The sequence below is a fragment of the Thamnophis sirtalis genome, unplaced genomic scaffold (genome assembly GCF_051295495.1).
Source record: "Thamnophis sirtalis isolate CommonGarterSnake01/CBP01778 unplaced genomic scaffold, rThaSir2_p1.2 scaffold_4, whole genome shotgun sequence".
In the NCBI taxonomy this organism is placed as follows: Eukaryota; Metazoa; Chordata; class Lepidosauria; order Squamata; family Natricidae; genus Thamnophis; species Thamnophis sirtalis.
This window is the reverse complement of record NW_028261384.1, coordinates 100,519,827-100,545,248: the sequence shown is the minus strand read 5'-3', so window position 1 is coordinate 100,545,248 and position 25,422 is coordinate 100,519,827. Positions and strand designations below refer to the sequence as shown.

General features: G+C 38.4%; 1 protein-coding gene and 1 long non-coding RNA gene across 3 annotated transcripts in view; one reads left to right on the top strand and one right to left on the bottom strand.

The window, feature by feature from the left end:
• The window catches only part of NFE2L1 (NFE2 like bZIP transcription factor 1), a 31,252-nt gene extending 11,109 nt beyond the window's left edge, over window positions 1-20,143 (bottom strand). Inside the window, exons 1-3 of one of the 2 annotated variants that reach the window (XM_087713583.1) lie at window positions 20,040-20,143; window positions 16,704-16,903; window positions 15,935-16,446 (exon numbers count right to left, since the gene is read on the bottom strand). In XM_087713583.1, coding sequence (XP_087569709.1) covers window positions 15,935-16,444 — 510 coding nt within the window. In that variant the 5' untranslated portion in view covers window positions 16,445-16,446; window positions 16,704-16,903; window positions 20,040-20,143. Of the gene's footprint in view, window positions 1-15,934; window positions 16,447-16,703; window positions 16,904-18,400; window positions 18,752-20,039 lie in introns of those variants that run through there. The other variant, XM_087713584.1, reaches the window with a different exon arrangement.
• A 288-nt stretch (window positions 20,144-20,431) lies between these two features.
• Window positions 20,432-24,538, top strand: LOC148045999 (uncharacterized). The gene is made up of 2 exons (XR_015696438.1): window positions 20,432-20,664; window positions 24,339-24,538. It is a non-coding gene; the product is annotated as an uncharacterized LOC148045999 (long non-coding RNA).
• Window positions 24,539-25,422: the final 884 nt, after the last annotated feature.

Below are 25,422 nucleotides of genomic sequence, written 5' to 3'. Positions count from 1 at the left end.
CATCGAATTATCATTATCCCTATATAATACATAAGTAGCAAAGAAGTCTCGAATTAGAGATGGCAAGTGTACTCATTTTAAGTTCTTTCTCCTTGCTCCAGACAAGAACATAACAAACTAAATCATCCTTCATTTCAGAATACCAGGGAATATAAAATACAGCAATATTGCAATCTTTCTGATTTGTCCACCCAATTTCAAAGCACCGGCTATTCCATCTATGTAAGGAGCAATAATTCAGAATAAGCTTTTTCTAATATTTCTATCTTAATTTAATCATTCTAGTATTCACTCAAATCATTGGTTTAGTATTTCAGAACTAATTTACAGACTGTTTTGCAACTGCTAGCTCCCCTTTCTAACCTCAGACTGACTGCCCTAGATCTCCCTAGACTTTCAGCATCTTCAGCTTCAAAAGACTCAATTGCTTTTTTCCCCCCATGGCCTAACTGATCACAAACAGGCATTTGGATCATATTTTCTTCTTCTTCTCCCTATCTGTCTTTCATTCAAATTAATTTAAATCATCCCCTCCCTAACTTCAAAATACAAGCTTTCTTCCATGGAACATTCAATGCAAATTGATTTTTGGATGAAACAATCTTTCCCTCTCCTTTAACCCTTTCACCACTATTTCTTCAAAATGAAGATCCTAATCCAAATGTATGCCTTTTCTAGTTACTTCCAGACTATGAGCCTTTGGAAGTGATTGGGCAGTTTGGTGGGAAAGACCTGATAATGCTTCATAAGGTAAACCCTTTGCCCACCCCAACTTCCATTGTAAAGCAGGCCAGAACACCCCATGGATCAAAGATATTCTTAATTTCAAATACTATCTATTTTTTCAGTTACCTGCTCCCTCTTACAAGTATTCCTATTTTAGAATTCTGTCCATCTCCCTCCACCTTCTGTGAAAATCACTGGCACAAAATACATAATCATCAACATAATTTTCTTTCTATAACTAAAGCATCACTGAAAGATCCTCATAAATTAAGGCTTCAAACCATGATTATACTTCTTCCTCCAATATGTATGATATTTTCCAATCCATTCCCTCAGTCATTGTATAGCACAGTCTTTCCTACTATACATCTTTCCAGTACATTGTACCTGAGCTTTATCTGGCCTGAATCTATCATAAAAGCAAGCGGCAGACAGGCATGAGGGATGAGAAAAGAGTTAAAAAGAAAGGATACCTTTCTCATGTCCCCAGCTGCCGCTCCCAGAGCTGTCCACCCAGATCATGGTCTATGTAGAGCGTAGATTCCGGGCAGGCAGAGCTGGGTGACCCGAGCTGAGTGCCGGACAGACATCTCCAGTTTCAGTTAGCAGTTGCTCTTTTTTTTGGCAAGCTTGCTAGCTGCCCCCAAATTGTTTGAAAGCCCCCCTCCTTTCCAGCATGTGACCCACAGGTGCTGTGCTATAGCCTGTCCTCCTCCCTCCCCTCACTCCAGCATGAGATCCAATCCTCAGCTCTCTTCTGCTTGTCGTTTAAAGAGAGGAGTTCCGTCAAATCCCCACCCCCTGCTCAATGCCCAAGCTGCAGAGATGGAATCCCCACCCCATGTGTTGTGCTGTGGCTGCAGTGAGACTGAGACAACACCCACACACACGCCCGTTACCTAGGCTGCAGCCGGAGGCAGTCCCCTCCCCCAGGTCACCGCGGAGGATGCAGAGGGAGCCAGGCTCCGCCCTTTGCTGGTTACCTAGGTTGCAGAAAGAACCAATCCCTTGCCTCTGATCCCTGCTGAGGATGCAGGAGAAAGTGCTCCTCCTTGCATTCGTCACCTAGGATGCAAAGCACACAGCCAATTGCCTTTTAAGCTTCCATCCCACCCAGGCTGCCCTGGGAGCTGCAGCAGCATTCACGTCTCTGTCTCCTTGAAAAGCTCCCATGCCTGGATGCCCCACCCAAACCAGGCAATGATGGTTGCGATGGTGCAGGGGGAACAATATTAAAAAAGCCTTTCCAGATAGACTTGAATATTTTCTCCTCCTTTCTCCCCCTCAGAGATTATCCAAAGTTCTCTCTTTCTCATCCTGAGATTTCATTAACTCTCCAAAAGCAGAAAAGTGGCAGGCCACAAAGTAGCGTGTTTTATACAGGTAAGAGATGAAAATCAACTTACAAGGAATTTTTTGATTCTATAAATCAGGATTAGAACTTCCTTCCCTCCAAATCCCCTCAATCAATAATTACCCTGGAATTTTAGTTTCTGATTTACAGCTTTCAGAAAACAAATATAAACAAATATAAGATAATGGAATAAGAAATGCAATCTCTCTCTTTACTCAAGTAATTTTCTTCCAATAAAACATTACTGGAATACAGGTGGAGAAGTCACCAGATACAAGAAATGAATACTGGAGTATACACCATACATTAAATGAAATTCTGTATCAAAATTAAATGTAATTATATATAAACCTGCATACAGTTAGGCTTTTTGGGTCCATTTTATTTTCTTATTTTAGGAAAAGAAAGAAAATGTTGAGCAAAAGCTTTCTACCACTGAAGATTCAGTTCCATTTCTTCACAAGTTATTATAATTGCACCACATTTACAACACTAGCTTTGCAGACCTGAAGGAGAGGCTTTTTTGGTTCAATATAGGAATCTTAGCAGACATTGATGCTATACTTTGCTAGATGTTATATTCCAAGAATAATACATTTTTCCCACCTATAAGGTGTTCTTCCATAATAAATACAGCTCTAAGTATGAACATTTTCCAATATTGATGAATATCTATAAATCCTTTAGTGCAGCAATGCATTTTTGTTTTTGTGTTGGCCCAGGTTAGGCCACTAGATTAGGGCAACTAGATAATTAGGTAACTAGACATCTTCTAGCATGTAAAAAAACAAAACAAGAACAAGAACTGTGTATTGGGCTGAGAATAAGAAAGCCTCCTCTTTGACAAAAAGACTTTTGAAAGCAACAATCATGTCAGCTATTGATGCTGATCTCTGCTTTCAAAGAGTGAAGAGGAAGATGCTGACATAGTATATCTTCAGCCTATTTAATTTAACAATTGGTTGTTTTCATTTATATTTCTTTCCATAGTTATAATATCAATTCTGAGTTTCTGCCCTTTATACTTTAGCAACACATAAACAACAGCTACGTTAGTAAATACAGATTAGTCTTTAAGAAGTATTTTTTCTGTATGAAAAACAATTCTTTTCAATTCAAGTTTTATTCAGTTTTTAAAATATTGTTTCAAGAAACCTTCCGGGACTCTTGGACCTATATTCAACGTCTGCATCCAGGACAATCATATGCTTTCCAACAGACGGGAATATTATTTAAACGATCACAGAAAGATTATCTGTTATGATAGAAAAAAGTACATTTAACAAAATAGTAGTAAAAATTTTAAAAAAAAAAATCTCCCAAACTATGTCCCTGGTTAACAATCCTAATTAGGAATGGGCTTTCCCTCACTAAGCAAAGCAGTTGTTAGACGAAACATCATATAAAAAACTGCTTAGCATCAGCAGTTCAGTGGTGGGATATAACCGGTACGCCCCGGTACGGGCATACCGATGCCTGCTGGGAGCACCAGGTACCGTTCCGGTATGGTGCTCCGGAGGGCCCACCAGCCTTATCTGTATTTGAGCCGATCGGTGCTTACGTGCATGGAGCGTACGGCGCCTGTGCAACACCTCCACCGAGCAGCTGGAGTGTTGCGGATCCATTGCAGAGCGTCACGGGCGATAAGTACGCATGTGCATGCTGCATGCGGTGGATGCCCAGCCCCAACCCACCACTGCAGCAATTCCAGTAGTCCTGGTTATAGTTGTTAGATCCAGACCACATTGTTATTAGGCAAGGATCTACTTGCCATGCTTGCCTCTGCTTCAAATCCTCAACCTGCTTATTTCCTACCTATCTCTGCCATTTCAGCCACTCTGCACTCTTCTGCCTAGTCCTGCCATCCTATTGATTATCACTATCATTTTTCTCCCATTGATACTATCTTCTTCCTCCCACGGACAAAGCAACTGCTGGCCCTTTACAAGGCTTTTAAATGCACACCAGCCTGGGTAAGCTGCTGAACATCTGAATTTTGAACACGTAATAATGGGGCTACAACAGCTGTAACTTTGAAGACCAGTCGTAACTACCATTCATTCATTCATTACCTGCATAACTTTGATCAATCCTTGAATGAATGGGTGTTAAACAAGGTCTTGCTGTATAGGCCATCTAGAGCAAGAGTATCCAACCTCTGCCATGCAAGTGAGCAAAACCCATTCGCACAAACGCTGGATCCAGGCAGCATGGGAAACCACCCTCCCCTGGTCCACAGAAAAACTGCCCTCCATGGAACTGATCCCTGGTGTCCGAAAAGTTGGGGCCCGCTGACCTAGAGTCCTTGAGACATACGTCAAATATAAATATTGTATTAAAAGAGAACTTGAGTATTAAATTTGAAGTCTCAAGCAAAAGCAGAGGGTTGCAATTGGATCAAAGCTGCATAGCAAGTTCAGCAAAAACTACTACTATATTCCAGTTGCTTCTAGGTTTTCGAGGAAGCAAAATAGGAAGACCCCTAGAGGATCTACATGACTTGTTGATGCAGACACAGTTTCTTCTATTTCTTCCTGACAGAACTTGATGGCAAGAAATGCAAACAAGTATCATGAGAATAAACAAATAATAACAAACAATCAACAAATAAGAAAATGGTATGACATATGCTGTTACATGGCAGTGAAGGATAAATAGACAGCAGGCTAGCTTGCTGGCAAATTCTAATCCCACAGAAAAGTTACAGCTGCTCAATAATGTCAAACCATGACAATCCCTAAAAAATTCCTAAAAAAAGACCTATAGCAAAAGCATCACTGTAGTATAGAACTGAAACATTAGAAGATGATAAACTGCATCCTTGCTCAAAGATACGTTTTATTATTGAAAATGTAATGTTTTAAAGATTTCTGTTTCCTTTACTAAATGTATTTTAATATATTTCAGTCTCAATTCCTTGTATCCTATTTTATCATCCTAATTCTATGCTAAGCAGTTTGACCTTGTTCAAAGTCCTTCTAGACATCATCACAGGATTATGAAGAAGTTCAACAGTGGTCTCAAAAAATCTCTATGTATTAGGATATCTTAGCTAAACTTTATTAATTTTTACATGTTGTAAAGAGCAGGGGACACTTGAGACAAGAAAAAAAGGATGTTGGTCTTACCTGAATGTCTATTTTCGGAGGGGGGGAGGGAGTGGTCACGTGTGGGTTTTATCTTAGCCTGATTGGTCCAAAGACTGAGAGCAAGGCTTTAAATACTGGTGCCTTCCAATCCTGACCCAGATTCTCGAAGCCGAACGGTAGAACTGAAACAACAAAAAACAACAACACAACAAACCCCGGGAACCCCCGGGCCCTCCCCTTGGCCCCAATGAACACAACTCAGGGCGGGTCGTGACCACTCCCTCCCCCCCTCCGAAAATAGACGTTCAGGTAAGACCAACGTCCTTTTTCCAGAGGAGGGGGAGGGAGTGGTCACATGTGGGACATACCCAAGCTAAAGGTCCCAGGGAGGGAGAACAGGAACCACTAGGGCCCAAGGGGAGCCTCAGCCGCCACCCCCTGCAACACTCTCCGACCGAAGGACATGTCCGCAGACGCGAAGGCATCCAGACGATAATGTCGGATGAAAGACGTTGGGGAAGCCCAAGCGGCCGCACGACAGATGTCCTCAAATGGGGCCCTCGTGGCCCACGCCGCCGTGGTTGCGGCACTCCTGGTAGAATGGGCCGTGATCCCCGATGGGGCCAGCCGACCCGAAGCCCCGTAAGCCTCCACAATGGCCTGACGTAGCCAACGGCCAATGGTCGCTGAAGACACTCTCGACCCCAGCGACCCCGGCTGGATGGAGACAAACAAGGCCTCTGACCTACGGACCTCCGTGGTCCGCCGGAGGTAGATTCGCAAAGCGCGGCGGACATCCAACCGATGCCAGAGCCATTCCCTGTCATTTGAGGGACCCGGACAAAAGTTGGGCAGGACGATCTCCTGAGCTCTATGAAAGGGGGTATTCACCTTCGGGACGAAGGCCGGGTCAAGGTGAAGCACCACCCTGTCCTGGTGAAAGTGACAAAGGTCGTCCCTGGAAGACAGGGCACCCAGTTCAGAAATACGTCGGGCGGATGTAATCGCCACCAGGAAGGCCACTTTCAGCGACAAGAAACGTAAATGAACAGTACGGAGGGGCTCGAATGGGGCCCCTGTCAAGGTCCTGAGCACCAGGGGAAGATCCCACGTGGGAAACCTGTGGACGGGGGGAGGCCTGAGATTAGCCGCCCCCTTCAGGAAAAGCTTGATCAGGGGAGACTGGGAAAGGGAAGAAGACACCCCCCCCAGGACTGAAGAAAGGGCTGCTACCTGTCGACGTAAGGTATTCTGCGAAAGCCAGTCCTCAAGACCTTTCTGAAGGAAATCCAAGACGTTGGGAATAGTGGCCCTATCGGGAGAAATGCCTTAGGCAAGCACCATCGGACAAAGGCCGCCCAGGTGGAGTTATAAATGCAGGTCGTTGACGGCCGCCGAGCCGCCTCGATGATATGAATGACCCCGGAGGACAGATGAGCCTCCCTCAGAAGCCGCCGTTCAAGAGCCAGGCGGTCAGATGAAGCCACTGGGGTTCCGGGTGTACCAGAGCCCCCTGCAGCAAGACTACCTCCCCCCGCGGAATCCTCCACGGTGGGGCCACCGACACCTGCACCAGATCCGCGAACCAGGGCCTCCTGGGCCAATACGGGGCCACTAGAATGACCAGGGCCCCCTCCGCCACCACCTTCCTGACGGTCCCCGGGATGAGGTGAATGGGAGGAAAAGCATAAAGAAGGCCCAGCGGCCACTGGCTCCGGAGGGCGTCTGTGCCCTCTGCCGACCTGGACTGGAAACGGGTGAAAAACCGTGGAAGCTGGGAGTTCACGGGCGACGCAAACAGGTCCACAAGAGGAGACCTGAACCGTTGGCAGATCCTCCAGAACAGTGACGGGTGGAGTTGCCACTCGCCGTTGTCCAGAGTCGCTCGACTGAGCCAATCCGCCTGGACATTGGAGAGCCCCGAGATGTGCTCCGACACCAAGGACAGCAGGTGCCTCTCCGCCCAGGAGCCCAGCCGCAGAGCCTCCAACCAGAGGGCCTGCAAGTGGGTCCCCCCTTGACGATTGATGTGTGCCTTGGTGGCCACATTGTCCATCAGGAGGAGTACATGACGCCCCTCCACCGAGGACTGGAAGTGACGCAGAGCCAGTCGCGCAGCCTTCAGCTCCAGCCAATTTATGTTGTGGCGGAGATCCGAGGCCGTCCACCTGCCCTGCACCATCCGAGAGCCCACCAGGGCCCCCCACCCTAACAGACTTGCGTCCGTGGTGACGGTCACCCTGTCCGGCTCCCAGACGCAGCAGCTCCACTGAATGGCCAGGGAGAGCCACCACGCCAGAGAGACCCGGACCCCCACCGGGAGACGGAGAGTCCGAAGAGAATTGCTCAATCGTCCCCTCTGAAATGGGATGAGTTCCCACTGGAGGGGCCTGAGATGAAGCCTGGCCCATGGGACAATCCCGATGCAAGAGACCATCTTGCCCAATAACTGTGACAGAGAGAGGATGGAAGTGGACCACTTTGCGTGAACGCTTTCCGCCAGACGACAGAGGCTGTCCTGCCGTTCCTGAGACAGACTCACCACCCCCGACTTGGAATCTATGACTGTCCCCAGGTGCAGAATGCGAGCGGAGGGGGAAAGATGGCTCTTGGCGAAGTTCACCGAAAAGCCCAGGCCTTGAAGGCTCCGAATGGTGAGCCGAAGATCCGAGACGGCCTGAGGAAGGGACCCCGCCTGAACCAAGACATCGTCTAAATAACACTGGAGACGAACCGGCACAGACCACAGATGAGCTGCCAGAGCCTTTTAAAGTGCCCAATTAATCCAAATAGAAACCAGATTGCAAAACAACAATAAATCCTACCTATATCTCTCTAACAGTGTTTGGACCAAAGACTGAGAGAATCTGGGCCAGGATTGGAAGGCACCAGTATTTAAAGCCTTGCTCTCAGTCTTTGGACCAATCAGGCTAAGATAAAACCCACACGTGACCACTCCCTCCCCCTCCTCTGGAAAATCAGGATGTTCTCAGTTGCTGATGTTTACTATCTATGCTGTCCAAACAGAAACAGACTTGAAAGGAGGAAGGCTACTGTAAGACAACACAAACTCTAGCAATTTTCAATTGTTGCCTAGGTAGAAATTTATTTTTATCCCTTGTGGAAATATTACAGTATAATTAAAATAATAAGCTTTCTGGAAGAACAAGCCAACTGTAGTATTCACCCTACAAATGTATAAAAAGTAAGAGGTATAAGGTAAATATATTAAAATCCAAAAGACAAAGCCAGAGAAATATTGCAATGGTACTTAGAGGTACTAGTAGCATCAAGTCTTTAGACTCATACACATAAATACCTTTTAAGCTAACCCTATTCCCATCCCTTAAATTAAAAAAAAAGCTTCCATCCCATTTGGGCAGCTCTAACTTCCTAGTTTTTTAATCACTCAATCCCAGGACACACAGAAACAACAAGGATATAAGCATATGAAAGCTGAAACAGGACTGAAAAAACAAGTCTAGAAACAGTAAAACAAAGAGGCCAAATAGAGAGACGGCAAACTGAAGGGAATGACTCAAGCATCTCAAGAGAAGTAGGAACAGAGAGTCCCACAAAGGTATGTTCCAGAGAACCATTGGAAGGAAATCCAGAATGTAACCTTGAAACATGATTGAGTTACCGGTACTAATAACTGGAAATTCCCAAGTTCATAAACTTTTCCTTAGTTTAAGAATATTTAAATAATATACAGAAAGCAGTTGCATACATTTTCTGCATTTGCAAAACTGCATATCATAGCCATTTCCTTACTTATAGCATTTTCTAGAAATAACCAACCATTGTTGTGCCGATATAATAGTAATAACAGTAGGCTTTGTTATACTTGGGTAACTCTAGAAGAGTGCTTCTCAAACTATATGTTGTTAAAGACCAGTTTTTTAAAATTTTCAATCCATTATCAACCTAAAGGCTTTGCATTTATATACAATAACAATGAATTAGAAAAATAAAATTTAAAAAGGCATACAAAATGCAATTGTTATTGTTGCATTCAACAGACATAAAACTGTTAAATTTCAATAAATCCAAGCAGAACAAACATCATAGGAAAAAAAGAATTACAAAAATTGTACCTGTTGTTCATTATAGTCTGTGTATAGGCAATTAATATAGAGAATTGCTATTACACTAACTTTTCCTCATTCTGCAATTATAAGTAAATCAAAAGGTATGAATAAACTAGCAATGTCCTATATTAAATAGCTACAACACACTTTGAATAAACATTACTTATATCAATAGTTAAAAGTTTTTAATTTGATAAATGAGTGTGATTTTTACTTATTAACTTATCTAATGGCAAATTGCTATAAACAATTCTACACTCTTGAATGCTGTACTTTAATCATTGTAAACTGGTGATCAAACAGTTTGTGGACCAGATGTGGTCTCAACAATAGAACCACTCTAGACATCATAAGATGCTAGTGGGGAAAAAGAACCTTAGTCTAGTTCTCCTTCATAGGAATTATCAAGTAAAAAAAAAGAACTTTTAAGTAAATGTGCACGTGTGAGGATTTATATTAATATGTATAACAATGTCTACGCCAAACAAAATAAAAAATATATTATAGAATAGATAATTCAAATTTCAATTAAGCTTTAATAATACTTTCCAGAGCTATACTTCTACCTGTATTTCCCCGAAAATAAGACCGGCTCTTTTTTTCCCCCCTGACCGCTGAAATAAGCACTTGGTCTTATTTTCAGGGTGGTCTTATTATTTTTGAGGTGCAGAAGGCAATGAGCATGGTCACTTCATAGTTGCGTTGCAATATTTTGGGGGAGGACTTATTTTAGGGAGAGGGCTTATTTTAACACATGTGCTCAAAAGGCCAATTGGAATTATTATCTGGGGAGGTCTTATTTTCAGGGAAATAAGGTAGCTAAATAATTTTTTCTATATGAGTCCATAAAGGATGGGAAATAATAACTACCGGTAAGTAGTAGTAGCTACCAAAACTCAGGGCAAAGACAGTGGTTCAATCAGACCTTTAACAAATTCTGAATACCAAGGAAACAAGAAAAATATATCCTTAATAACTAGGAAAACTCATTTGTTCTTAAGTTCTAGATTAAGATAAAGCAGAACAACCAATGAGTGAAGTCATAATGGAAGGCAGTCATTTACTGCAGTTTAATCTCCTCCATTGTAAACAAATGTTAGTCAAGATATAAAAGTAAATACAATATCATATTGCATTATAGTTGCTAAGAAATAGATGCCTACTCTATCCAGTAGCAGAAACACTGAAAACTGAATTGGTATGTGGTATTTTTTTTTGTCAATAATTTAATTTATAACAGTTACAATTAATTCTAGGTATAGTTTTATGCCTATGACGTTTAAAAAGAACTATGATGTTCAATATGTTCAAAATGCAAGTAGGTAAATAGATACCACTTCGGTGGGAAGGTAACAGCACTCCGTGACATCAGGCTGGCCACATGACTGTAGAAACACCTTTGGACGGTGCTGACTCAATGGACTTGAAACAGAGATGAGCATCGCTCCCTATAGTCAGCAACAACTAGCACAATAAATTCCACAGGGTCTTCTTCTCATTTTTATGATGTGAAATAAAAAAATAGGCTCCGCATACTATTCTTTACCTCTTGCCCCCAAATAGCTAGAATGGCAGGTACCCTCTATGTTAATAGTGCAATGTTTTCATGGCATCCCGAACTTTCTTCTATGTGTTTCAGGATTCTAAAAAAAATAAAAATGAAATGCTGCTTCAAAATGAAGTTTATTTTGCCAGCAAATAGGGATTTGCATATTTCCAAGGGAACTATGGGAATGTGCCTGGATAGTTAGATGAACAGACTGTACATTGTTAGGAAAAATGGTGTAGTGGAGAGCATGAAATACTGGATGGAAATTCTAGATCTGACAAATTCCAGGAAATGCTATGGAGCTCTACTTTAGAAAAATCCAAACTATAAAAAATTATTTTAAGTTTCAAAAAAGCTACAAGTATATAAAGCTACAGCATATTAAATTTAATAAATAATTTTAAAAGTTTCATAATGGTGAACACCTATTGTTATAAAAGTCAGGAGTTTGGAAGCTCCTTTTCCAGCTCACAAACTCTATCAAAAGGTTAAAGCTTTGGAGAGCTTGGAAAGCTTATCCATTTTAATAATAATAAAAAAGTTAGTTAGAAAGGGTGATACTAAATACCAGACAGACAGACAGCTCTCAGACCCTGTTCCCCTCTAGAAATGTTATCTGTGATTTGAAATCCTTAAAAGGAATTATTCTTTTTTCAATTTATACACTAAGAACTACTAAAGTGATAAAACAATGCAGAAATTAATTTTCAACTTTCAACAAATTATTTTTCTTTATTTTCAAATAGCAATCAGAAATAAAACAATTAAACCTGACATAAATTCTTGTATTCAATAAACCATCCCATCTAGCAATATCTTCAGGAATAGCTATGTGGTTATTGTAGGAGATAGACTTTTCCTTGGAAACTGTAAGGAAAAAATGTTCTCAGGCCTAAATAATGCTTATCTGTCATATTTGGATAAGAATGAATTCCTTTCTGTCCAGATTAAGCACTTAAAACCCTCAATTTACTACATCTAATAGTAAAGAAAATACACTAAAAATGAGATTTTAAAATACACATATTAGAATGTATTTGGAAGCTTGTATGAATTTGGGGGGAGAAAAAGGAAAAGAACACCTTAGACTCACCACAAAATAATCCCACATTCACTCCTAGTACTTTGTAACAATACAACAGTCATCAAAGTCCTAAAGCTCAGATCTATATTGGGGTGGGTTCTTTTATCCAGAAGCCCTTTCTACTGCAGTCTAACCATTTCTATAGTAAGAATGTTCCAAATAGAAAGCGATTCAATAGTGCCCTGTGAGGTATTACTTTTCTCATTATAGAAACTGACATTTTAAGAGGAAGCAAGAGAAAGTCTAAAGCCACACAGTAGATTAATACCCTCCAATAGAACCAGCATAGCTCTATTCCATTGTTCTTATAACAATAATCTATTGGTTATTGACTTAACCTGCATTCCTCCTCACAACTATTAATTAAGCTAAGAGTTAGGTTTACTCAATATGTTATGCCATGGTTTGTTGAATAAGCTATAAATGGTTAAATTCACATAATACACTCTTTCAGAACTAAACAAACTGTAGTAATAAAAACCTGTGAATTTAGCCAATTTAGACAGGCTACAAATGTTAGTTTCAAAGCTAAGTGAATACTTGAACTTGTTTATCTAAGACAGTACCAACTCTTTTAAAAACTTCCATAAGTTGTGAGAGTGAAATGGAATACAAATTGAATATATAAAAACAAATTCAAATACATCTAATTCTTATAACACTAATTTCAAGATTGAGCTTATTAAAAACTTTGATACACTTCTAATAGCTGAGGCCCACATTTCATATCTAGGCCATGAAGTCGAGGATTTAAATTACCCCCCAAAATAGGGAACATGTTCATCTAGGTTCTGCAGGGAATTCAACAGCATTAGTGTTTTGGTTTGGTTTAATTTAGGGGGTGGAGTGTTAACTATGTAAACAAAATTGCTGTGTTTCAGGTATCAAATGTTGAAGGACACTGCAAAATATTCAGTGATGTCAAATTCAATGATACTCCAATGGGCAGGAAAAAAGATGGGATTCTGGGGACTATGGCCAATAATATTTTAAAAGTTCAATAATTCATGCCCCACCACTGTTTTGTTGGGTGGACAGCCCACTGCATTCATTTCACCTCTACTTGAAAAAAGATACCCTGTTCACTGGACTGAAAAGAAACTGCATATATTGGCAAACTGCAAATACATTATACAACAGTAATAATTTCAGTAATAAACTTGAAAGGTGTGGAAAACATAATGGATAAAGATTGTATAAAAACTAATTATGTACAGGTTAGCACATTCTGGTAGTTTTATATGCTGTACTTTCAGATTCTGAAATAAATACATATTAAAAATAAATAAATGTACACGTCTTTACCGTTTTATATCCTAGCCTTGAAATGTCACTCCAAGAACCATCAGGCAAGTGTCCAGTTGAAGATGTATATATTTTAGAAAGCTTTTCCAAGTACCTTATTTCCTTCACAGAATTTCTGTTCATTTATATGTAGTCTGTATATACAAAACCTTCTGAGCTCAAGAATAAATGTATTAAGTCATCTATCTTGAATTCCATGTTATATTTTCACAGTTCTTGATTAAGATTGAACTGAATCCAATCTTCCATCTCATAATTTTTAAATTATCTATTTATACTCCAAAGTACATGTATTTTTAGTCTTCTGTACTCCTGAATAGAGAACACTATATTGCCTAATTGAACCTCAATATTATGCCCATATCACTGTCCTATAGATTTATGTTCCCTGTATCTAGATTCCAATACAGAAGCATATAAAATTAATTCCTTTGGCTGGTAAGCAAACAAAAAAGCATATACTGTATATTAAATAATTTATTATAGAAATTCTTATATATATATAGACCTCAAGTTAGTCATGAATTTATTTTAAACAAAACCACTTTCTAGTTATTTGTCATAATACATATACATATCATGCAAAAGGTTACAGATCAAATGCTCAACTGCTTGTGTAATGTGAAAAATTACAGCGCCTGTACATAATTGCCATGAAAGGATGAGCAGTCTAAAAGAATGAAAGGACCAGTAAGAACCAAAATACTTGGTTATAAAAGTATAATATACTAATACCATATGTCAAAATAGACCACAGATTAATTCTCTGGTTTATACTAATCATAAAAACCCACTGCACTATAATCAATGATAAGATAACTTCAAAATGAATAATGGAAATATATTTTATTTTTTACAGCACCATTCCAGAGGATGAGCTTCTAAAGCAGGTTTATCGCCAAATCAAATATTAGACTCGTCATATCAATCAAAGTTTGATGAAAATCTAAGTCATATGAGCTTTAATACATTCATCTTTACCACTTTTATCATATTTTGCAGACCCCCATGAATTTAGAATGGGAAACAGTACTGATTTTCAGATTCATGACAAAGGACTATCAAATATCTTGGCTTCACATCTGGAAAAAACAACCACCCAATACAAATAATTTTTGACTTCCAATCACAATTGAACTCAAATTTTCTCTTTTTAAATGACCTTCAGTCTAGACAACTTTTCATATTAGTCAGCCTTACAATTATACTTCAGAAGGGTTGTCTCATTTTTAAAATTTTAATAAAATGGCATTTATTATTGCCATTTTAGATTTAGTGCCTTTAAGACATGGGGGTTGAAAGATCCACAAAAGTCGCTTGATTTCTTGTTCTAAACAATACAGTATTTATATTTCCATAACAAAATGATTCTCTCAGCTTACTAGTGACTTACTTTTACTTCAACTGAAAGCCTCCCATGCAAAGCAAATGCCACTTTTATCATTTTTATATTCTCAAGGGCAAAACTTCTGAAATCTTTACTCTATATTTGCCTATGAAAGAGATGAGGCAACATGACAAGAGAGGAAGATAGTCACAACAGCTGCTTCAACACTCCCCCAGCCTGGATACCAGCTCTAGTAACACAGTCCACTTGCAACATAAGCTACCAGGGATTAAGGATGGTCTGGAAGTAGTTCTATATCACCATGTGTTTGAGAAAGACTTCAGCACCCATGTAAATAACAGAACTTATCACTAAATAAAACAAAGTACAGTAGAAACAAAGCAAACCAGAATACTCTCTCATAAGACAGCAGAAAGAGAAAAAAGAAGACTGCAAACGAAAGTTTTTATTGCTTAGTAAGAGGATAAAGCATTTGCTTTCTTAAATACATACTAGAACAATTCCTTTGAAAGAATTCAAAATTGGTTAACTCATCACCAACTTAATATATGCAATGAAATTATCTATTACTACAAATTAAGCAGGTGATATTATTAACTGGGATGCCTTCACCTAAAAGTGTTCTAAAAAACTTAAAAACACCATAAAAATATAACCTAAGGGAATATACCCAAAGTGTACCAAAAATGATGCCCCAAAGGGTTATTACAATATCTTTAATTATCCTTTTCCCAAAAATAAAGTTTTATGGTACTTTGAAATGTTCAGTCATTTGTCAAATGAATAAGAAAATGTTTAGAACATTTCTCAATGTAAGTTATCCAAAATTAGATAAAGAGTTTTTCTTTGTATTTTTCTTTTCCCTCAACACATTTCCCATCACAAAAAATGGTTATGTCTATCAAAAATAGTCAAAAATCTCCCAAAGTATTCCTATGAAGGTGAAAAATCAATAAAATTATGAATGGTAATTTGCTGAAATAACTTAAAGATCACTTAGTTATGTTTTTAATACAGATAGTCCTTGAGTCACAACCATACATTCAGTAACCATTTAAAGTTATGATAATGCTGAACAAAGGGACTTATGACCTGTCCTCAAAGTTCAACTTTCTAATAAGTAGCTTTGAGTAATGAAGTTTGGGAACCATTGGTTTAGAAGAAAATAGAAACATTTAATGTATTTTATATAATAAATTGTTTATGAGGTCTGACTCTTGGATATACATCATGTATCAACATAGATTACTAATATTGTTATTTCACTCTTATCAAAGAAATGTTAAATATTGGCAAAAATCAGTATATTTATTAATGAAAGTTAGAGAGATCCTCAAACAATTATTTTCTTTCTCTTAGGTTATCCCATATAATATTGCTATACATACCTCTTTAGTTAGATCACCGTTTAGTGGAGGAGCCACTGCACCTAGGTCTTCCAACTCTTCACTATATGCTTGTTCCATTGCATTTTCTCTGACTACATTGTCTGAAGCAGTTCCATTTTGCAAGCTACTGCCATTCTCAAGGGAAATGCCTGTATTGGGTTGGGCACCAGAGACAGAACCTTCAGGATCGCGATGTACCAGCCAAGCACTGACTTCAGTGGTGGGCACCTGAAACCTGTCCAAGGCCCTAACTTGGTTGAGAAGCCGTCGAGCTGTAAAATAGTAGTCCAGATCTACACTTTTGGGGTGTATAACATAGCCATCTAGGGTGTTCCGCAGGTTGTGAAACTGTGTTTGAGTGTATGCAGAGCTCTGGCCCAGAAAGATCTCCCGCAAAGGAGGGAGATGTGAATTTAGATAAGTATCTACATCCACCCTCACTCCGATCAAGCTGAGAAAAATTGTGAACTGAATGAGTCCTTCAGTGAAATATTTCTTCAGAGAAAGCATTTCTAGAAAGAAAAAGTATATTTAGAATCTTTAATAATATTCAAATATCTCTTGTGAGATATTTTTCTATATACTATAAAACAAATGCTCACATTCCATTTTAAAGGAAAATCTAAATGAATTCAGATTATGAATACATTTGTGAAATCTCCAGGAATAAAAAACCCTCTCATTAAGTGGACTTTTATTCTGGAACAGCTTATTCAGAATACAAAATTGTTTTACAACAAAACAAAGCATATTAACTCATGTAACTTACTGTCTTAATGAATCCACACAGCAACTTCCTTGAATTTTCTACTTTTCCACAGAAACTGCAAGATGGAACAAGTCTTCCAGAACAGCTGCAAGTTTGATCTTCCCCTCTTTCCTCCTCTCTCCCTAAAGGAGCAGTTAAAGAGTACAGGGTTCCAGAATAGGGAAGACTTTTCTGTTGCTTGCTGCAAGTTTCATCAGAAACTGAAACACACCCAAAAAAATCAAGCAGAGGCATTAAAAGGCACCATAATTTAAATCAGTTCAACACTTTTTCATTTTGTACAGGCTAGAAACATGATGTAGAGTGCACATTTAACAAAAAATATGATCAAAAGAGTCAAGTTAGCATTATGCTACAGCTTATGGGTTAACCAATTTGGTATAATAGTTAAAGCATTAGACTAGAAATCAGGAGACCTTGAGTTCTAATCTTATGTTAGGTACAAAGGCACCTGGATGACCTTGAGATAGTCATTTTCTCTTAGCCCTAGGAAAGAGATATGGCAAACCACTTCTGGAAAACTTTGCCAAGAAAGCTACAAGGACTTGTTCAGGCAGTCAGAGAATCAGACATGTCTCAACAAAAAGGGGGTGGGGGGCACAGTTCAAGGAAATATCCATTTGGCTTCTGGCATCTGGTTACCCAGCAAGAGCCAAATATCAATACTCCAACGAATACTGGTGTTTGCCTCCTTTTATAATCTCACCACTGAGCTGTGGGTGATGTTTAAACTTGCTGATTATGTCTTCATTCAGCATAAATTTCTGAGTAATTTAAAAGGACTTTAAATTCACTTTGAGCATTAGGGATGTTGCAATTTATCAACACAAGAGCTATGTCTGCAATTATTTCTTCCAACTCATACCTACAACTTCATGCCTACTGAAGAAATTACTGGATTTAATAAAGAACATAGCTTTTAATATATGCATGGATCCTTGCTTTAGCTATTCAGATTCTTTTAGCTCTTTTCCTTACTCCAGAAACCACCAGGGCTTGTAATTTTACACTGTTGCATTACTAATACCTACAGGTATTCCAGTGATCTGTGCCCATCTTTTTCCAATTCCCGATTGTTGAACATCCTGATTCTCAATCAGTTTGATTGTCAATATTTATAGGAAACATATGTTGCCTTCCTTCTTGGAAGAGGAGATATAACTGCTGGCAGGTCAGTATTTGGTAGATTTATCTAAATTTTAGAACCTATTTGGGAAAAATAGGGCTTCTTTCATTTCCCCCTCAATTATCTAGCCAATGAAAATTGTGGATAAGGTGGCATTTACGATCAAATACTTTCCTTATACTTTCATATATAAGTGTACAAGCAAGCTTCAAGCAATAAAATCTCTGTACACTCAATATTAAATGGACATTAAAGTGCATCTATCAAAAGGAACTAAATATTAAAAACATATAAAACCATTTTCTGATAAAAGTTAGAAACATGAGGATAAGGAAGGTCAATATCCCATCACAATAATTCTATATATATTATCAGAAAACATTGCTAGCTCAAATTTTTAGAATTAAATATAAAGCCATGATTTATTTATTTTTGGCTTTCATGTCTTGAGCTTTTCAATATATTTTCCCTTTAATTAATTTGAAATTGTTTTTAAAATCTATATCACAACTATTGCATCATCTGCTCCCATTTCAAATAAAACAGAATACAAGAATTCCAAAAGCCATACCTTGATCTATTAAGAACAGCAACCATATATGCAGACTAATCCAATCTATGCTTCTACTATCATATTTCAGCACCTTTTTCTATTTCCATCAGAGACGCATGATTTCTAAGTAGTAGTTGTTTTGAAGACATGAGAGCCAAAATTCTCCACCAGACACTTTCTTTCTTATGTTGCCTCATTAATCCTACTTTCTCAATTGCTAAGACTTTCTGGACTCTCACTACAATCTCAATTTAAAAATTTAAACTCTTCACAATGCAAGCTAATGACATAAGAGAATTTAGAGAATTCTACTACAAATATTTTCACACAAGAGCTTGAACCTTGTCCTATTCACAGTACTCAGAACCATAAGGAAGTACAACTCCAACAAAAGTAAAGCTTTTTACTTTCACTGTCATTTTTAAATAATATATCTTTATAATGTGATAGTTAATGTTATCTAGATTCAAAAGCATTCTTTTCCTGAGTGCAACCCATTTAATTAGATTCTAAACAAGAGATCAACAGGCAAGAGTTTTTCCTTAATTAATTAATCAATCCATGATCTGGTGTATATATTTTCTTAAAAATTTTAAATAAATCCCATATTTCTCTTTTTTGTCAATTTTCTTACTTTCATTTCTCTAAAAGTCTTCGATTCGAAATATAACAATCCTGAAAAAATAGGTCAGGATTGCTAACTCCCACAAGCTAATTATTAAGTCATAGAATAACACTATGCAAATGTTCTTTTAATTAAACAGAACAGCTCTTGGCTTCCAACACATCCATTTACTACAAATAGGCATGAGAATACAATTAAATGTCAAACTGCTTCTATTCTAGAAACAATTCCCCACCCATTACTTTTGCTAGGCTCGCATTTCCTCCACTATCTGGTTTTACTCCATTTCTACTTCTAGAGGACCAACCTCATTCCGTTTCTTATGTTCTAGGAGTGCCTCACCCACTCAGAAACCCCCTCCACCATTTCGTTTTTCAGCAAATCCTGCCTATACTAAATTCCCTTATCGGATTCCTCTTACAAGAAGGGAAAAGCAGTTCTCCAATCTTCACTTTCTCAGGCTAACTTTTTACCTCCGCATATCCGAACTTTCCCCATTTTTTTAATTCTCTCCCAGTCTACCTGGTGCCCTTTAAATTCCATACACCGGCATTACCCCATCAGCTCTTTCCACAGCCCACCCACGCCTGAACTTATGTACCGTCTTCCCTCCAGACCCTCCTTCCTCTCATCTCTTTCGTTCCACAAGCCTCATCTGGTCAAAACCCCACCTCGCTTCTGCATCTGAACCCCGTTTCCCCCGCAGTCGCCTTTCTTCGATTCATATTATTTGTTCAGTCCTGTTCTTCCCAGCCACCTCCTTTACCTGGCGCTCCGTCTATCGCCTACCGTATTTTTACCTCCATCTTCTTCTCAACCATCCCCGCCAACGCCTCTCAATTACCACCCCCCACAACGCCTCTCAATTACCACCCCCCCTTATATATTGCAGGCCGTCTCTCTGGGTCACCCTCCCCCCTTTTCTCCCCAGATTTCACCCCCCCTCCCATTATTCAATCCGTCTTTTATTCCCTAGCACTAGCTTTCTCCACCAACTTCCCGTCGTAGAAATCCATCATTTCATCTATATACCGTCTCTTCCAGCGATCGCCGTCCAGCACGCACGACTACCTTCAGGAGGCCTTGCCTCAATGCCGGTCTTAAGCCCATACAGCGGCATTCGACTGCTACTACAAGATTTCCTGCCTTCTGTGTAGCTTTGTCCAATCGTTTTTAACGATTGTGATGAATGACAGTTTGTTTGTCCACTCAGAAAGTAAACATTATTTCCTAACCACAAACCTCACAGCGACTGACAGCTTAACGGCCAATCAGAATCCACACAGATAAAAGTGTTAACAGAGGCAAAAAAAAATGTCCAGAGAAAAAGCCAATCACGATGGTTAGAGGGCCGACTACGATGCTCGTTGATTGACAACATAAATTCCCCAATCAGTTTAATCTTCGCTTAGCTCCTTGAAACAAATGGTTTGATTGACAAAAGAAACAACCAACTGTATCTCGAAAATGTAATCGCCTCTTCCCATTATCTTTGGACTCTGGGCTTTAAAGCTGCAGTTAGTTTCTTTACCGCTCCCCACCCGATTACGTAATCTTATAACCGCCTAATGACGGGCCTATTACCCTTGCGAAATGGCGCCATATTGAGCGTGTTGCCATTGCCAACCAAGTGACGTCTTCAGAAGTTCCTGTTCATGTATGAATTTTAAACATTCTCTACTACTTTGGAAGTTTTGGTGAATGCTTCTTTGCAACTACAACGTAATTTTACATTTAATAGATTGTATTAGGTATAATTTTTAGGTCGCTGCAGATAATTCAGGTTTTGTGACATTTTATTTATCTGTATAACAATTTATTTTCCTTTACTCCTCTTGAACTTGAAATTCATACAAAATATGTTCAGGAATATAATAAGGCAAAAAATTGAAAATGTAAAAATCATTTTTATTCTAAATGTTCTTTACAATCAGAATGTGATGATGGTAGCACAGCAAGCATAAGCAGTTACTTCCATTTCCACATTTACATTTTCAATATTTTAGAAGTGTGAGTTTTGTTAATATAGCTTTAAGCACTTGGGAACTTATTTGTCAGATGCAAGAAGACAGGGGCCAGGATAAAATTAAAAGAACTGTTGGAAGAAATGTTTATCTGGGTTCAGTTCCAAGTGGGACACTGGAAACATGGAGACTGCTTGAAAAGATGGTTTAATGGTGGACAGGAGCATATTGTCTGAGGTCCTGAGCAAAAAAAAGTGCATGGGTGAGAGAGGGAGATATTTATACCCTCTCTTGGATTCCCCTCCCCTTGGAGCTTCCTGTTCCTGTACAAGATACATATCCCATTGGCTGTCAGACTCCGAGGGTGGGGGTTCTTAGCTAACTTTGTAAGCTGTCTGTGTCCCAGTCTTGGTTGAGCTTTGCTGGGTGATGTAATCTTCCCAGGTGCCATATGGTGAGATGGGTAGAGAGCTAATCCTATCATGTTTTGAGGGCCATATCTTAATCCCATCACCCTGGAGCTGAAGAGGGGGGGGCAGGGAGCTGCAGGAAGCTGTTTTGCCTTTAAAAACATGTTTCTTCTTTTCTCATCCAGGGAAATATAATACTCTGCCTTTTTAATATTTCCTAGAAAATTTCATTTTTCTAGATGAGGGGTGGGTGCTAACTTCCTGTACTATTTCAAGCTTATTTCATGTTATCTATACGTCTGAACTAACCTAATGGCAAATCAGTGCCAGATGGATTCAGTGAACTTCAAGAGGGCTGGACTTACATCTCTTGGGGACGGGTAAAGACTCTAAACTAATGATGGATTTAATCCCACCTTCTGGCTCATCTTGGTCATCTACAATTTATAATTTGGTATATATACCACACTTACAGATTTTTCTCCAATAAAATCCAATAATAATATAACATAATATGATTTATCATGATCACCACTAGGATCTCAAAATTGAGTAGTGCAGGTTTTTTTAAAAAAAAAAGCTCTAAAAAGAAAGTATGTAAACCATTCAAAATTGTTCTGTCTGCATCTCAACCAGAAATAGATCAAATACATTTTCCACATTTAAATTTAAAAATCTCGCTCCCCCTCTCAAGTTTTGACATAGTATACTTTCCAAATTTGTTATGGAAAAATAACTTTAAGTACTCCAGAAGAGAAAAGTATTATTTATATGAAGAATATTTCATCAAATTTAACGTAAATTAAATCAAACTTAGTTTTTGTCCTGGCTTTGTTTAACTCATATTTTGCTCCTGGCAAAAACCTGAAAAATAAGTGTAATCCTCAGCAAGAAGGGCAGATCAAGAATAATATACACATACCATATAAATACAGGTAGTTGACTTAGATCACAATTGAGCCCAAAATTTATGATGTCAGGTAAGACATTTGTTAAGTGAGTTTTGTTCCATTTTACGACCTTTTTGCCTTTTCTTGTTAAGTGAATCATTGTAGTAGATAAGTTAGTTACCCATAAGTATGAACCAATTGCCAAGCATCTGACTTTTGATTACATGATAATTGGGATGCTGCAGTGGTTGTAAGGGTGAAAAACAGTCATAAGTCACTTTTTTCAATCCTGTTATAACTTCAAACAGACATTAAATGAACTCTTGTAAGTCGAGAACTACCTCCATATGTTAACATTTAACTTTATAAACAAGCTGAAAAATAAATATCTATTCCTACACAACTCTTCACTCCTAAAATTGTGAGAATGAGACAAGGGAGTTACACAATTTTAATATGGGAGCACCTATAATCTCTGAATTAATACATTAAGCCACCAAACATTAGCTAATATCTGTTCTTTGAGATAAAGTAATGGCGTAATCATAATTACTATTTTTCATTTCTCATATTATGAGACATATACCAGTTCTTTCAACTCTATTGACTCACCTGTCGCCCCACTTTTATGTGCTTTTGACAGTTTGTCCCAAATTTGGAATTATTGGATGAATTTAAAAGATACTTTTCTCCCTGAGAAAAATATTGTATGCGTTAAGGGTATTGTTGGAGACTGTATGACTCCATATCTTGACATCACTATTTAATTGTTTATTACCTAATCTCTACAAACTGATTGTGAGTTGGATGTTTTGTATCTGTTTGTCTTGTTTGTTTATAGCTTCAAACAAATCAACCTTGCCATCACACTTTGGATTATGTAGATATACATTATTAAAGTCAGCAACCAGTTCAATACAGGAAAAGAAGAAAAAAATGTAATAAATATCCATATATTAACCTTAATCACTAAATCATATGTATTAGGTAAGCTCCTAAATGTAATATAATGTAAAAATCGTAGACAAAGTATCTATACAATCTATAAACAAGTTGACCTTGCCAATTTAAGGATTAATTTTACAGGTTTTCAGTTAAAGGAAGGTCACATAAACAGTTTCAATCAAAATTTTAGACTAAATAAGAGATGGAAATTTAGATGAAGCTGAAGCATCCCTGAAATACAGCTGTATGATGACTGAAGAACTCACGTCCATGTGCTCATTTGGCAGTTGAATTCTACAAGGACATACATTTCCCATTTTCTTTCATCAAAAAAATAATGAAACTTTCTGTTTCTTTTACTGCCACCCATGTAGTATGTTATTGTTCTATTTGGACTGAACTCTTACAAATCATACATATTTTGTTAAAGATAAATCAATTTGAATCTTGTCAGTAATCAATTGGGATAGAAACTGAGAATTTGTTTTTCAGTGTTTAACTTATGTAAGTGAGAAGTATTTATTTGCCTAACATAATTATGCATGATTCTGTAAATATGCAACACAGAGTTTATTTTGTCTGAAGGGTTAGCAGTTCTTTACTACAAATCTCAAAACTAGAAAAACTTCAGAAATATCAGTCCAGAAATCCTCAATATGTTCAAACTTTGAAAACAAACAAGAATAAAAAATCATTTTTTTATTTTTAAACGAACAGCCAAAAACATTAAAGGATAGTTAGTTTATTATAAATTATCTCAAAAAAATAGTCTCAGTTGACAAGTGATAGAACGATCAACCTTGTATCTTGTATCAAGTATGTGTTTGTGGTATTTGTTTTGAAACCCATTGCATCACGAGATCTATTTAATACTGTAATTTAATGCTGTGTTTGAAGAGAGAAAGAGCCAACTGCCTGAACAGGTGTGTTGGGTAAGGCTGTGCCCACATAAACATAGGCGTAAACGGCTTGACAAAGCTATTAATTGGGTTAAAGTGGTAAAGGATCTTTTTCTTTAGAAATGAGGCATCTGAAAATGCTTGTTTGGTGACTTAAAAGAGTATAGCAAATGACTTCATGTCTTTTTCACACCCTCCTTGCAATTTTACTTTCTCTAAACAGGTTTTTGGTGAAATCCTAAATGAGTCAAACAAGTTTTTCAGCTGCTGGCAACAGGGAAGAAAATATTTTCTGTCTTCAAAAGGAATTGTGTCTGCTTTTGTGAAGGTTCAAGATTTTTAAAGGCAAAATAGATTAAAACGTTTGTGACTTTTATGCTGTAATTTTACTGTATTAAGGAGATAAATACTGATAAAAACTGGCATTTTTACACTTATTTTTAATAGCAGAATTTGGGTGCTCTGGAAGCCTCAAAATGCAGGTGGAGGTCAAAATTGTATCTATGAGGAAAAATGAAAGAATCCCCCTCTAGCATGTTGTGTAGAATGGTGCTTCTAGAAAATCAAAAAGGTAATGTCGGTATCAGCCATTTCAGCATTTAAAGCCAAGTATGAAAGCAAACTAAAGATGAATTATCAAAACAATATGTGATCTTAAAGTGTACTGACATGCAATAGGGGAGCAGAAGGGAAATAGCTTTAAAGATCCTTGATTTTCTTCCTCCTCTTTTTCAGTCATATTGCTGTCCATTAATATTGCCTAATCTGATTACAATGTGGAGATAGTTACCACACATGTGCTACATTTCCTTCTCAGGGAGAGGTGTGTGTTTGTTCCTATATTTTAGGTCTTATGGCCTAGGAATGCTTCACTTTGTGAATAGTCCATTTTTGTAGGCCTCTCAGACTACATTTTTAGGAGATCAGAGTTATAATAAGTTAGGCTAACATATAGATATCTTAGTGTAGTTACATTTCCTTGCGATGCTACCCCAAAATGATAGCTTTTATATTCCTACTCCTTTTAATTATGACCGTGATAGCAAACCTATGGCAACCGGGCTGTCACGCCAGCTCAGCACCGTGCATGTGCATGTGCCTCCCGCCAGCCAGCTGGTTTTCAGGTCTCTGCCATGCATGCACGGGGAGGGGGGGGAGTGCATATGGGAGACATGCACAAGTGCATGGAGACAGGTACATGTGCAGTAGTTGGACACCCATGTGCGGGGTCGCATGGATATGGGCGGGGCATATGCCGAGGGTCATGCCCGCATGTATGGGGGCGCATATGGGAGAGCGCACACATT